The 14,713-nt window shown below is 33.7% G+C and overlaps 1 protein-coding gene and 1 long non-coding RNA gene across 2 annotated transcripts in view; one reads left to right on the top strand and one right to left on the bottom strand.

The window, feature by feature from the left end:
- Window positions 1-13,680, top strand: part of LOC100893129 (V-type proton ATPase 116 kDa subunit a) — a 64,924-nt gene extending 51,244 nt beyond the window's left edge. Inside the window, exon 21 of the mRNA XM_030997764.1 lies at window positions 10,788-13,680. Coding sequence (XP_030853624.1) covers window positions 10,788-10,878 — 91 coding nt within the window. The 3' untranslated portion in view covers window positions 10,879-13,680. The remainder of the gene's footprint in view (window positions 1-10,787) is intronic.
- Window positions 2,557-10,126, bottom strand: LOC115929216. The gene is made up of 5 exons (XR_004066379.1): window positions 9,752-10,126; window positions 7,255-7,313; window positions 5,455-5,549; window positions 4,841-4,909; window positions 2,557-4,306 (listed from the first exon to the last, which is right to left on the bottom strand). It is a non-coding gene; the product is annotated as an uncharacterized LOC115929216 (long non-coding RNA).
- Window positions 13,681-14,713: the final 1,033 nt, after the last annotated feature.

The raw sequence follows: 14,713 nt of genomic DNA on the forward strand, positions 1-14,713 counted from the left end.
CCAGCCATATATAGTGCTTGTCAAAAGTGTTGGTACCTATGTCACACATACTGACCTTGTGTAACATTTACAAAACATTGTTATGGGTTTAGATACCTCCTTTGTGAATTCGGGCCATAATGAGTATATTTGTTTACTGTTTACTATCCTCTCTTGGACTACAACTGGAGAATGACTTTGTTCTACATTTTGATATAATGTATGGATATTTCTTTTTTGTTTCACTCTCCCTCTATATTTCTACCAATTACTCTCTTTCTCTGTCTTCTCTCTCTTTCTTTTGCTTTCTCACTTTTTCTTTTTATCTCTAGCTGTCTATATAGTAATCACTCTCTTTCTCTTCTTTTATCTATATTTTCTCCCTTTTTGCCTTAACTTTTCTTTCTGTCCAAGTATATATCTCTTTTCTTTTTTTTTATCTCTTTCTCTCCTTTTCTCTCTACTCTCTCTTTCTTTTTGGTGCAATAGTCCATATGTTTATTTTGCTATACATTTGTTATGATATGCTTGTAAATTATGAATATGTAATAACCGATTGCATTTTGCTGTTTTCCCCAACTTGTATTGCATTGCATGGTGCATGTATATCCAACTTAATCCAGCTGCCTAGCGGCCATGTGTATTTATTATTTAATACATGTACATACCATTTCAATCAATCAATCAGTCTCTTTAGGGATACGTTAAAACAAATATATGTACATGATATGTACATATTATCAATGTTTTTGTACTGTATTTGTATGTGAAAGAAAATAATGGTAAAATAACATATTAACATTATAATTGTTTGATTATAATATATGATGATAGTAACATTGCATGCTTTGATATGTAGGGAAGATGTGGTGATTGTGGCCCTGGTTCATTTTCAATGACCCACTCATACGTTACCTAACGTTAGTTTTTATGCATGTAATAAACAAGCATAGCTTCTTTTTCTTTTATACAAATCCTACTATTTTCTACAAAAATATTTATCAATTATCATGAAGGTCATAACTTGTGAATCATAAATTGATTATATTATGAAGTTAGTACAGTTCAACCATTATTTCCTGAGATTTTCCTGAAACATCTTTGTTATCAAAAATATATTTTTGTCATGTTATTTATGTTTTTGCTATTTTTTTTTAATGGTAAATAAATTTATTTTGAAGGTGAATCTAGATCTGAATCTGTTTGCCCCTTTGTCCACGAGTTGGTAATTCTTTGTTACATCTGACTCAAGAATAAATTTGTTGGGCACATGCCCAGCTGAACTACTCATGGTATCAAATACTAAAAATAAGCCATTTAGCTCAAACTTTTGAGAAAAGGAGGGATCAAAATCTTCGGCAATACAAAATTTGTTAGCTGGAAAGTGTAATGTCAACTTTACCCTTTGAGGTAAAATGTTATTAATTTAAGTTATTAAGATAAATTGAATGAAAATAGACTGCCATTCATTGTATCTACTTTAATATGAAAGTAAGTAACTTGAAGAGCCAATGTTTTCGTCACTCGACACTACTTGCAAAAGCAGCACTCACAGCACATCATCTCATCCCCTAACAAACACCAACAAATATTATATCCATATGCCACTCTTTTTCTCTCTATTTTGATCTATGTACTCATTTTAATCTCATGCAATTCTCATTCATCTTCCTCATCATTTTCCTCTTTATTTAATTATTTCTTTATCTCCCATATTTGTTAAAGGTGTTCTCTCTTCTACTTTCCTTTCTCCACGAAGGGGGTGTGTTGCACACAGTGTAGTAGTAGTAGTACATGTATTTTAATTTTTTGTCCTGGGCAGGTGAGATTTGAACAATAACAAGCTACGTGCCTCAGTTGGATCATGGCTTTGAGCTTTATTACATGCATTAATTACCCAGAATAATTATTCATAATGCAATGAAAGAAATTTGACAAATGCACAAAACTTGTTGTGACTCTCTTGGAAATAAATACACAAATACACTGTATGTTATAGATATATATATACATATACACACAAAGTTATTGCATAGTATTTGAACCTAATAAATAATTACACTGTTATTAAATACACAAATAACTATACAAAAGTCTCTTTTTTTGGCGGGGGGGGGGGGGGTCCAAGTTATTTGTTTCTTCATCTTTTTTTAGGCAGTTTAGCCTACATACTCCTGAAAAAAACAAAGATATTGAACAAGATAATATAATGAAGTAAATGACACTTTACACTGTTAAAGTTAAATGCACTTTCATACATGACTCTCTGTTCTCCTACATATTCCTATAACAGCGCCATGTACCCCCCCCCCCCCCACCCCCACCTTTCCCGGCTGCCATGGACTCAAGCATTCATGCTTATGATAGTTGGCCTCTGCGTTTATCTTGATTCTTTTACTTACCTCTATATATACTTTCAAGTTTTCAATCATATGCATTTTTATGTGTGTATTCCAATTGTCACTCTTTATGTAAATCAATTATATTATATACTATTATTGTTATTTGAATGTTTTGTATTTGATTTATCAATAAATGCAGGAACATCTGCTAACAAATATGAATACCGTACATGTATTTGTATACTTATCTTGAAATGTTTTAAAGAAAAGTTGGCATATACACATGTACAAATCATAAGAACATGTTTACCTTTCCCAAGAAATTTAGCAATATAATCTAAATTTACTGAGTAAGTTACATCATGGGAAGTTGGGGTCAATAAAGTATTCCGACTCAACTTTAAATCTGTGAATGGTCAGAAGCAGCAATGTACAGTTTATGATAAAACATGTAGACCACAATGAAAGCTCATCTTAACAAACTTGAATGTACATATAACAAGTTAATTAACCTGGTCGTATTAGTCTTTGTATACTATGATTATCTTTAACCTCATAAAATAATATGTCTCATATAAAAACATAGTTACCAATGTTCCAAGCTTCCTCTTATATTTTACATACATTTTGATCAGTGCTCTAAATTAGCTACATGTACATGTATTTAAGTAGAGATCATCTTGTAAGAAATGGTCTACCGGTATATACTATTGAAATAAATTTGTATAGATTTATTTACATGTGTATTGCTAAGCTGAAGTCCATCATCCATTAGTCAACCTTAATTATTACAAAATGGGAAATTCAAATACAGTTTATCTCAAATAAAAAAACATAACCAGAAAATTTAGAAATTGATCTCAAGGTACACTAACAAATGAATACATGTACAGTGTGTATATAAAATATGAATAAATATACGAGTTGGCTTGTCCTGGCATGTTCACGAACAAGTTCACCTGTGTTTTCCCTGGACATCATCCTTTAGCCCCAAGAATTGCACAATACCAATACCAATTATTTATATCAAAACAATGAGGATTTAGCTGAAGGCTTGCACCTCAATATTGCTACTATGTCAAAATTTTCAGTTTGAGATTCACATGGCTTTAGTGATCTCATCTTTCAAACATTCATACATTTTTCATCATTCTGATTTATTTCAAACGTTTGCCATTCTGTTTCTCTTAATTTCTGCTTACATACAAATGATTTTTTTACAACGGTTGTTTTGCCCTTTAAATTGGACTTGAAGTCCAATTTTGTTCTACATATAGTGAGTCAACTCAACAGCCATGAGCAGGAAATCAATGAGCATCATTGGGATCAAAAGAGCAATGTTTGAGGGGTATGCTCTTCATTATCCCTTTAACGAGGAAAGCAAAGTCTGGAAGGAGTTGAGATGGAGCTTGTTCAGTTTGGCAAGAAGAATCATTCACCTGGCAATAGGCATTTCTTTAAATAATTGTAGAGGTGTAGCACAAACAGAACACATGTTCCAAATATACCTTGCACGGTGACATCTCTTCATGCTTGTCAAGCATCCTTTATCAATCTACACTGCAGTATGCAAGCTCATCAACTCTAAGACCTCTAAAGTAGGTTTGTGGCCATGTGATCCTTGATTATAATTGGCATATTTTGACAGTGGTTAGTATCACTTTGTTTCTACCCCAACCAGACCAATATAGTGTCTATCTTGTGTTTGGCTCTTGGCTTGGCCTAGCAACCAACTCCAATGGATCGTGGTTAAAAAATTAGTTTCCTCTTACAGATGGTAGCAGTAAAGATCCTTTCCCAGATGTAAATAAAAAGCAGATACATGTATGAGTGTTAAGTGCCAATTTCAATGAAAACCCAGTGAACTCTTCCAGGCAGTTTGTGTCAGGTAACTGGAGAAATATGTAAAGGGCGTTTCCTCGTATGGCCTGCTCTGTTCACTTCTAACTCACTTCTGGTTGGGCTTTAATGGTCAGGCACAAGTACTGTGTTGCAAAGAGATTTAAAGTAAGACAATTTAGAAAGAAAATATATTAATAATAATCATGTTGTTTAAAAAAAATAATTGAAGATACAAATTCATATTACTCATATTATCTATGAATAAGTTGCATTATCAACACCAAGCTTTTTCTTATTCAAATGAGTTACTCACTGCATACAGACCAATAGGAGATCTTCAATCATGTAAACAAAACAAATCTTTATTGTTCTTCCTATTCTGACAAAAACATACATGTATGGTGAACATTCATTGCTTATGCTGCCCCAGTTTTACAGAATAATCTCTCTCTATTACTCTCTATTACTACAATAGACAAATCTCAGTCTGCTCTTAATACACATTTTATTTATTCCAAATGCTAATCAGATATAAGGAACCTCAATCTGTAACCTATTTTGAAGTATTTTCTCTTTAATTATTATCATGCACTATACAAGATAAATTATCATTACTATGGGTATTATTATTATCAGTAAAAGGTTCTAGTACAATATTCATATTCATTCTTAATAACCTTTTCTTTTTCTTTTCTGGCTCTTTGTCTTCTGGTGCAATGACAATGAATGTCTCATCTGCTGCTATACTATAAAGAAAAGAAAATTACAAGAAAAAGGAGAAATAATAAATCTAAATATGTTACAGTCTAATATACATCTGTAGACTTAGCAAAAACACAGAATTTGATAAGAAAATGTAAAATAGCATGATCAAAGATTTTATCTAAATAGTTTAAAGAAAGGCAATCGAGAATACATATAACATCGTGCTGGAGGCAGAACCTTTAGATAATTGGTAATAGCATGGAAAGTGAACATATCCACAATAAAGTGTAATCACTAGAAATTGTACAAATCAACACAATTATGTCAACTTATTCAAATATCAATACATGTATTTAAAATAAATTTAAAATAAATAACTGGGGCCAAAATTTGGTTAGCATTAGGGATACTAGGCATGGTCCCCTAGTGTCTCCTGGCTATGCCTAGTTGCAGTTAAAGGGAAATCCAATCTCGACAGCAAACTACTCTAGAGGAGAGCAGAACAATTAGAGAAGTAGGCTGGTGAAGTTTGAATGAAATCGGACAAAACATGAGAAAGTTATGCATTTTTGAAAGTTATACTCACTATAGGTCTAGGCTTTCCATATTTGGCTGGATCTGTCAATGTCTCTATGATGTAGGGGCGGACAACTTTTCCATTTGTTCCAACACACAAAATTACTAAAAATCAAATATAAATAATGAAATTTATGACTCAGGAGGGTCAATTCTCTTTAGAGGAACTATAACACTGCTATCTATAATATATTTTGAATCTTGCCCGAAGGGAGAAGGCACTTACAAGAAAAACAAAAAATGATGACTTTTTTGTACAGAACAAATGAGAGAGTTTATGTTACAATCCTTTCACCAAACTGCCAATGTGAAATTCTCATAGACTTAGTGATCTCATATCTCAAACATTCATAACTTTCTTATAACGGTACTGGCCCAATATATTTCACTCTATCGCCATTCTTATTCCCTTTTTTTTTCTGCTGTAATACAAATTAATGAACTTATTTCAAAGGTAGGAATGCCCTTTAAACTTGTTCATTTACAAGAGCTATAACAAATGAAATCATTATGACATGGTGCTTTAAAAGTCTGTACTTTAATACTATCTCTGACAGCTGAAGACAAAATTCTCTACGATGATTAAAATAAAGATACTGAAATTTACTGCATACATATTCTTGTATATGGCATATCACATTATATAACATCCCTATGCGCTTCCAAAGAGTTAGGAAATTATTACTGAACCCTAGCTTTAGCTTAAAGCGGTTATCAGGGCAGTGCATTTCAAGGAATAATCCTATCAGGTACCCATTTACCTCACCTGGGTTGAGTGTGGCAAATGTAGATTAATGTCTACTCTTGCCAAAGGACATTAGTGCCGCGGCGGGACTCGAACCGCGGACCTTGTGATCCACAGTCCCGTGACATATCACTCGACCACGGCACCTCTACGTGGTATAAACCTATACTTGAATTCCAATTCGAGACATTAATTTACAATTGCCACTCTCCACTCAGGTGTTAAATGGGTACCCGGTAGGATGCGAAAGTAGTTTGCTCAGCATTGTGAGCATCTGTGAAATGACACCTGGCTGGAAGCTCCCAAGGGAGTAGAGAATGAGCATACATTGTGTGCGGGCAAGCCTGAATCTGATGACCGGGGTAATAATATATCTGTAAAGCACATTGGTGATGCATACTGTACATACATTGTTGATGTATTAAGCACTATATAAAAGCGTAATATTATTTTTATTATTAATTTATTCCTACCTACTTTCTTATTATTCTTATAATGGTGATTACCGGTATCCCTTCTTAAGCCTTGTCCACTTATGCCGCAGTATACTGCCAATTTTGTTTAATGACATGAACCGTAATCTGCTTAAACTTTCTTTATCTTATAACACAGATCTCAGTAAATAAGCGTAGGACCTTTGTTACACGCAGTTGCCATTAATACACATTTAAAAAGTGCGGAGTTGTTTTGCTGCAGTTTACTGCATCATATTTGAATGAGCCTCAGTTGTTCATGCTTCACTGGTTCTACCTCACATTTTGTTCACTTATCATATCTCCTCCATCCAGTCTCTAATCATTTTTCTTTTCCATTTTATAATTATTGATTCCTTACTCTTATAATATTCTAATATTGATTGAGTAATTATGACTGTAATTTGCTATTAATGAATTTATATCAAGTATTTTAACAAATAAATTCTAATGAAATACAGCCCTGTGTCAAAAAATATCTTTAAAATTTCAATATTGAATTAATAAATATGTGTGGTTTAGACAATCAATTATACACACAAAAACAATTAAATTGAAAAAAAGTAAATAAAATCAACAACACTGTTCTTACCAGTTACCACCATCTCCATCATCCCCAAACAGAACTTCAATAGCTGTGCTACCTTCTATCTGAAAAATAAAAACAGAATTAAATATATCAAAATAGTGTATCTACATCTACTACAGATCAAAGCATTATATCTACATCCATAGAACAGTAAGTCAATATATACTACAGATCAATTCAATACATTCTTATCTACTATAAAAAAATGTACTGTAAACTATGTATATATAACTACAAAATATTATAACTATACAGTGTATCAATATCTACTTCAGATCAAAACAGTATATGTGAAATCTATATAGAGCATCTACTCTGAATGAAAACAAAAGTATATCTACAATTCTACATGTATATCTCGTATTTAAAGATCAAAGATCAAAGTAGATGATAATAAATGCGTTGGCTCAGTCAGTAGAGCGTCCGCCTCACAACCAGGAGGTCGTGGGTTCGAACCCCGGCCGCATCATACCAAAAGACGTTAAAAGACGGGAGTTGCTGCTACCTTGTTTGGCGTTCAACAATAAGGGATAGAGCAACGTCGATCTGGCGCTGCTCAGTGGCTGCCGGGCTCACGATCAATTGGGCAAAAAGAATTTCCATTTTCGGTTTAACTTAATAAAATTTGGAGTGAACTTTAAAAGATTATTATTATTATTATTATTATTCAAAACCAGGGGCCATATTCTGAACCCTGTGTTATCTGTAATATTGTTTTATCTTTGAAGATAAGATAAATTTGGTATTCTGAAAATTGTTGTAACTTTTGTTGTATCTTTACTCTGCTCTCATTTATTTGGCCACGCCTGCGCTCAAACTTTTGTGCGGTTGTAATCATGTGTATTATTAATACAATCCCACTTAAAGCTTATCTGTACTAGTTTATAGGAGGGATTACACCACCCTGCACGGTCACTGGACAGGTGGTTATGGTTATCTCATCAACTCAGCTCTTAATTAACATAATTAAAAGAGAATCATGGGGATCAATGGTAACTGATTAGGCATTGTTTTCTCTATAGAGGGAGCAAGTAGCTACAAGTAGGACAGTGTGGCTTTAATCCTCATTTGCATATGCGTACGATAGATAATATGACAAAATAATTGGTATTCTGAAAATTGTTGTATCTTTTATCTTATCTTATCTTGCATAGTATTTACAACAATATTTACAATAGGTAGGGGGGGGGGGGGTTGTATCTTTCGTAGTGATAAAATGCCAATACTATTACTAATAGACGAGTTGGAAGAAGATTTTGTGTTGACCGGAGACATCACAGATGATCTGAGAACTTTCTAAGAAATTACATGAGGAAGCGCAATAGCTCAGTCGGTAGATCAGTGGTTCGAAACCAAGTCGATGCGCTTTGGTAAGGCATTAATCCTCACTACCAGGTAAAGCCATCAGCCGTCTGGTTGCTTACTTACAAGCATTTATGCTTTCTTAGCAGTCAGGTAAAATAACCAAACAACCAATTTTAAGTTTGGCTAGGATATGACGATTTATGTGTGATGTCTCTTAACCACTATAAGTGAAAGTGTGACTTGTCTTCATGATCCAAGTGTCACAGCGAATATAATGACGTGCATAATAAGCGCTCAATTAACTAATTACGCCTAAGATCTTTAGTATGACATAAGGTTCTCCTATTGGTTGACCTAGTCTACTTATCAATATCATGCTTAGACTAAATAAAATAGATCTTGATTGGTAGGGTCCATAAAAATGTGCATGTCAAAGATAAGATAGAGGCGGTCCTTCAAGAGATAACACAGGGATAAAATGATTTTTAGAATACCAACTTACAATAATATTACTTATTAATATTCAGCCGTGTTATCTCTGGAAGATACAACAAAAGATAACACAAAACTTACAATGTTGAGAATACCGCCCCTGGTAAAAGAGTTTAGATGAAATGCACATAGACCTCTAGATCTAGATCTACAACACTAACATTCTGAATTAATATAAATTTAATGGCTGCTGAAAGCAAAGTGTGCAACTGTAGTGTTAGTGTGTTACTGTAGTGTTAGCTAATCTATTATCTAGGTAGTTGCTAACGGCGTAACGCCTACTTTTAGATCTGTTTTTTTTAACTAGACCTAGACTCTATACTTTATATTGTACAGTGGAAGTGGAAGTTAGGTAGTGTATGACCTCTTATCATGTATCCTTACGTTATACCCTCCCTCTTAATTAGGTCCAAGTCTAACATTCATCATGATTATTTCACACACTGCACCGAGGCCGCGGCGGTGACGCGACAGTCATCGACGGTGCGATGTCCCCTACTGCTTCGGCTTTACGTAGGCGCACTCCCCGCTAGCGCTGGATGCTGAAAATGAAAACTTTTCTTGGTTTGTCTTATGGCTCCAGTTTGAATTGCTTAATTCATCAGCATTTAAAACTCATTACATATATACTTTTCTCAATACGGAAGCAAAATAAGATTACTTAAATAATCAGAATGATTTTAAAAAAGGAAATTTATGCTACCTTTTCAGGACCGTCGACTCTGCCCAAGTTGATCGTTGACAGCGTAGTTTTCGATAAATTCGTAGCTTCAAATTGATCAAGAGATCAAGTACATCATTTTTTACTTTAAATGATTCAAAATCATAAAACACGAGAGGGAGTTAAATCTAAAATATTACTTTGATTTTTGAAAATTATTTGAGACACTTCCGAGTTGAAATAATCAAATAGAATGAAGAAATTAAAGAATACAAATAATAATGTTTGGCGTGCGTAATACTACGATGGCGCTCCACATCATATTTGGTTCACTTTCACACTTGTGAAAGTGAAACATCGGCAGAATCGGCGCTTGTCAAAGTGAACCAATAGGGACGCGTACAAACGTGGTTCACTTTCACACATTTGTTGGTTCACTTTCACATGTTAAATCTCTCTCTCTCTCTCTCTTCCTCTCCCCTTTCTTCCTCTTCCCCCATCTACCTTCGTGTTCCGCACTTTAAGTAATCTGTTCTCCAAAACGAGTAACTTGCCAAGAGATACTATACATGTAACTTTTCAGGTGTTGCTGTCCTAGGTGACAAGTTGTCTTTATTGGCTATTTGATGGGGTGAAGTTGCCCAGCGGAGAGTTGTCTCACACTCTACACTTGTACAGTTTGTTCTGTCTCATTTATTTCTCATGTGACTTCTCCTTAGTTGGTACTCGAGGCTAAACCATTAAGCCCCAATTCACCAAGGAGGTTTAAATTTAACCCATGGTTTTAACCCTCATTTACATAACCCATGGTTTAAAACTGAAATTAGCGCATAATAAGCGTACCTTGCCTAGCGGGCATCTAATATTGGGCATCTAATATTGGACATCTGACTGTCGCGCTTATTTTGCGCTAATTTTAGACCATGTGTTATGTAAATGAAGATTTAAACCTCCTTTGTGAATTCGGGCCTTAGAGATCATTACATTTATATTGGACATTCATGTCCCATATGCTTCATCACTGTTTTGCTTGGTATTCTACATGATAATATGTTTCTCCTTTTCTCTCTCTCTCCAGGGTGGAATTCCAGAGCAAGTTCTTCAAAGGAGAAGGATACGCCTTCATCCCGTTCTCCTTTGATATCATCCTTCAGGCCGAGGAAGAGTAAATCATCGTCATCATCATACATCTCAAATTCGTCCTATCCCAATATAACTGTTCCCAAGCCCCATAAGACACAGATAACTTTGCAGCAGAATTGCCAAATCTTTCTGAAAACCAATACTTTAAATTACAAATGTAATCACTTGATATACTTTACTATGAAATACATTCAGCAGGTGGCGTGTGTTTCTAAATTTGTATAGATTGTCATTACTAGATCTTGACCTTTTAAAGTGAACTATGAACCTGTAAAGAGTTCCAAGGATGAAAAAATTCATCTGCTTGATTTCCGACGTGAATGTATTGCAGCTGAACACCTGCATTTTGAATGAATCATATATTTTATTCAGAAATGTAAAGAAATCTGTGAACATTGACAAAATAATATCTGTAACCCTGATCCATTTTGTAGATCACTCTGTGTTTTACCATACTTCTGAACCAAGCTATGATAGTTACTGACTATTTCAATAGCATCACACCTTAAAGGCAGGGTAATTTACTGACATCGCTACCACTGCTTTAATGTATTTTCAATTGCGCCATCTCTTGGTAAAGGCATACATAGCGTGATTTTCCAGTTCCTGTATCCAAGTATCATAAAGCACGCGATATCAGTCGGTGATGCATTATGGGACTTAACTGTTGACACATCGGGACATTGTGAGCAGCAGATGGCAGTATATATAAATCTAAAGAAGTGTCAGTAGATTACCCTGCCTTTAAAGTTACATTTATATTTCGTACAGGACAAATTTAGAGTGTGTTATGCTCTTTCACCACTATTATCTTTTTATCTGTAACCATTTGATCAGTCTACATTGTGGTGGTAAGAATATAGATATATATTTTGATTAATTGATTATATAATACAAATGAGATTATACTATATTTAAAGAGAATTTGAGAAGTATTTATGATTTTGTTCTTTAATTTTGAAGCCAAATGTTACGTCAGCATTATGTGTCTGGAGAAACTCCCCTATGAATTTCCTTTTCTTCTTTGTTTCAAATAGTAGATCCTCACTAATTATGTGAACAATCTGACAGTCTATGTTTTAAAACATACTGTTTGTATTTTGTTTTGTTTATCTCTTCTTTTCTTTTCTTTTTCACCATTTTGGACTACAGTATATTTTGGGCAAGAGTAAATGTATCTTTTTCTTTTTTGTTCATGTCTTTTTTGTCTTTGTCATATTAATTTTTGCTTTTAAATATTAAAGCAAACTAACCTTTATCATACATACGCTGAGGTCTAATGGTACTTGTGTTAACATTCCTTTTTAAATCGCATCATGAATTATAATTATATTTGAGATAGAGGAAGTAGAACAAAGGTTCTTTTAAATATGATTCTAATGAATTGGGGTCTGTATTGAAAGATATTAACAAAAGGATATTTACATAATGTATTTTGGAAAGACAGGTAAGGGGGTGAAAAGTTGTACATGTATTTACACTGCCATTTTCATAAATTGTGTAAAATTTGGCAATATATAAATGTTCACAGTATATGTAAGCCTTGCAAATCAGAGGGAGCCAACATATTAATGTACAAATGATGACATTCAGGGAACAATGTGCATAAATGAACACTGGACATGCTAGATATGTAATTTGTATGCGGTGTTAATGAGATGTTGCAATATCTGTTATTTCACTGCGACATGTTTTATTTTTTGTTCTTGATGAAAAGCCGTGCCTTTCTGAAAAACAAATCACCTTTTCTGAGGTAGAAGGGCATCATGTCACTTAATTAATACCTACATGTAACTATTGCACTTCAAGCTTTCAACTAACAAATTATTCCCATGAATACTTAAGGTATGTATACTATATAGAATATTAACTCTACATTAAGCTTTTGAGAGCATATTAACACTGTAAATTAATTTAGATTTGATACATTTTTATAGAATATATATCATTGTTAAAAGGAATTTCACTGTAGTACACATAACTCACATACATTTGTAGAGAATGTACCCTTGCTAATGTATTTTTGTAGAGCTATATGCCAAGGTTCCTCTTCTACACATGTTTTAAATTCACAACACTTTTAACTCATTGCTTACAGGAACCTAGTGGTCCCTGTGTTAAGCCTATGGCAATAAGATAATTCAGTAGCCAATGAGTTAAGCCTCGTTCAGATATGGCGCGGTATTACCACCAAGCTTATTTACATGTAATTGAATGGCAATGCATGCAACAAAGGACTTCCACATATTTGATTAGCTCTGTGTTATAAGATAGAGAAACTTGAAGCATATTACACTTACGTCATTATTTTTAACAAAAACACTACATGTCTTGTCTGAACGCACTTTAACTATGACATGAGTCAGTTCTCATTTCTTAATTATCACTGTAGATTTATTTCAATAGATTATATGTGTGTTATGAATGGCTAAAAAGTGCTTCTTAGACATAATACATCGAAATGCCTTCTGTGTGTATTGTAGCACCAATCAGTGTAACCCATGAATTGTTTCACAAAAGTGTTTTAAGTGCAAGGCCACTTATTGATACATGTGGCAATTTAAATATACACAATCCAATCGGATGTTGGGTTAATTTGTACGTAGGATAGTTTTGAGAAACAATGACTTCTGGTAGGCTAAAATTTAAGAAGGATTTAAGAGGAATGGAATGGTGATCTGTCTTTGATTAAAAGAGAACTAGATTTATAACTTGATGATGTACGGACTTAAGTACTTCATATCTGCATTTGAAACCAAAATGGTGATGTGATCTTAATGTAACAAAAGTACTGATTAATAAAATATAACTCGTGTAGATTATAAAAACTTTTTGTGTATTTCTGTTTTCAATATTCTTGTACCTGTTTTTGTTCAATTGAAGTTTTGTTCATATTATTAGATACTGAGGAACAGATGGAGTATATCAGTTAAGGACTTCAGGGAGCGAAAGAGAGAGAGAGAGAGAGAGAGAGAGAGAGAGAGAGAGAGAGAGAGAAGTTGAAGAGAGAAAGAAAGGGAGAAAGAATAGTAAAAAGAGAGCGAGAGAGTCAGATCCAATATTGACACAGGAACAAGAGATTTAAAAAACTGAAAAAGATCGATGATGACTGAGGATACAAGGGGCACATAATTTTCATGAGAAATTACAGAGGAAAAAATAGTGATTTAATTAAAACTCTAGTCCTATTTCATTTGCAAATGCTCCAAAAACTGGAAGGAAGAGAGAAAAGGGGAGAAAATGTACTTTTAATTCAGCAAATTACTCTGTGAAAATAGAACAGAAAAGGGCAGGAAGAGATTGAAAAATTGAAAAGAGATGAAATGCTAGAATTTTCATAAGAAATTACAGAGGGAAAAAAAAGTGATTTAATTAAAAATCTAGTCCTATTTCATTTGCAATTAATGCTCCAAACACTGGAAGGAAGAGAGAAAAAGGGGAGAAAAAGTATTTTTAATTCAGCAAATTACTCTGTGAAAATAGAACAGAAAAGGGCAGGAAGAGGAGGTGGCGTGGATCAATCATATCATTATTTATTGTATCATCACCACAAGCACGCAAACACAAGACATTTTCGTATTGATAACATATTTTTAATTTATACCATACTTTTTGGCTGCAGAATTACAAAGTAAACTGAACTATGATCTTCGCTCTGCCGTCGTTTTTAATGCTTGACATCCCAATTATTATTATTTTTTTTTTACAGAAAAATAAATAACGGTCTAGATCTAGATCGATAAATAATTTTTTTTAAATGAAATGGGGGAAAAAAATGAAATTAAAGAAAGACAACAAAAATAATGAATTAAAAAAAAAAATCTGCCCGCCGGTGTGACCGCACCGTTTGTCCTACCAGTT

This window comes from Strongylocentrotus purpuratus, unplaced genomic scaffold, assembly GCF_000002235.5.
Source record: "Strongylocentrotus purpuratus isolate Spur 01 unplaced genomic scaffold, Spur_5.0 spur5_scaffold_4, whole genome shotgun sequence".
Lineage (NCBI taxonomy): Eukaryota > Metazoa > Echinodermata > Echinoidea > Camarodonta > Strongylocentrotidae > Strongylocentrotus > Strongylocentrotus purpuratus.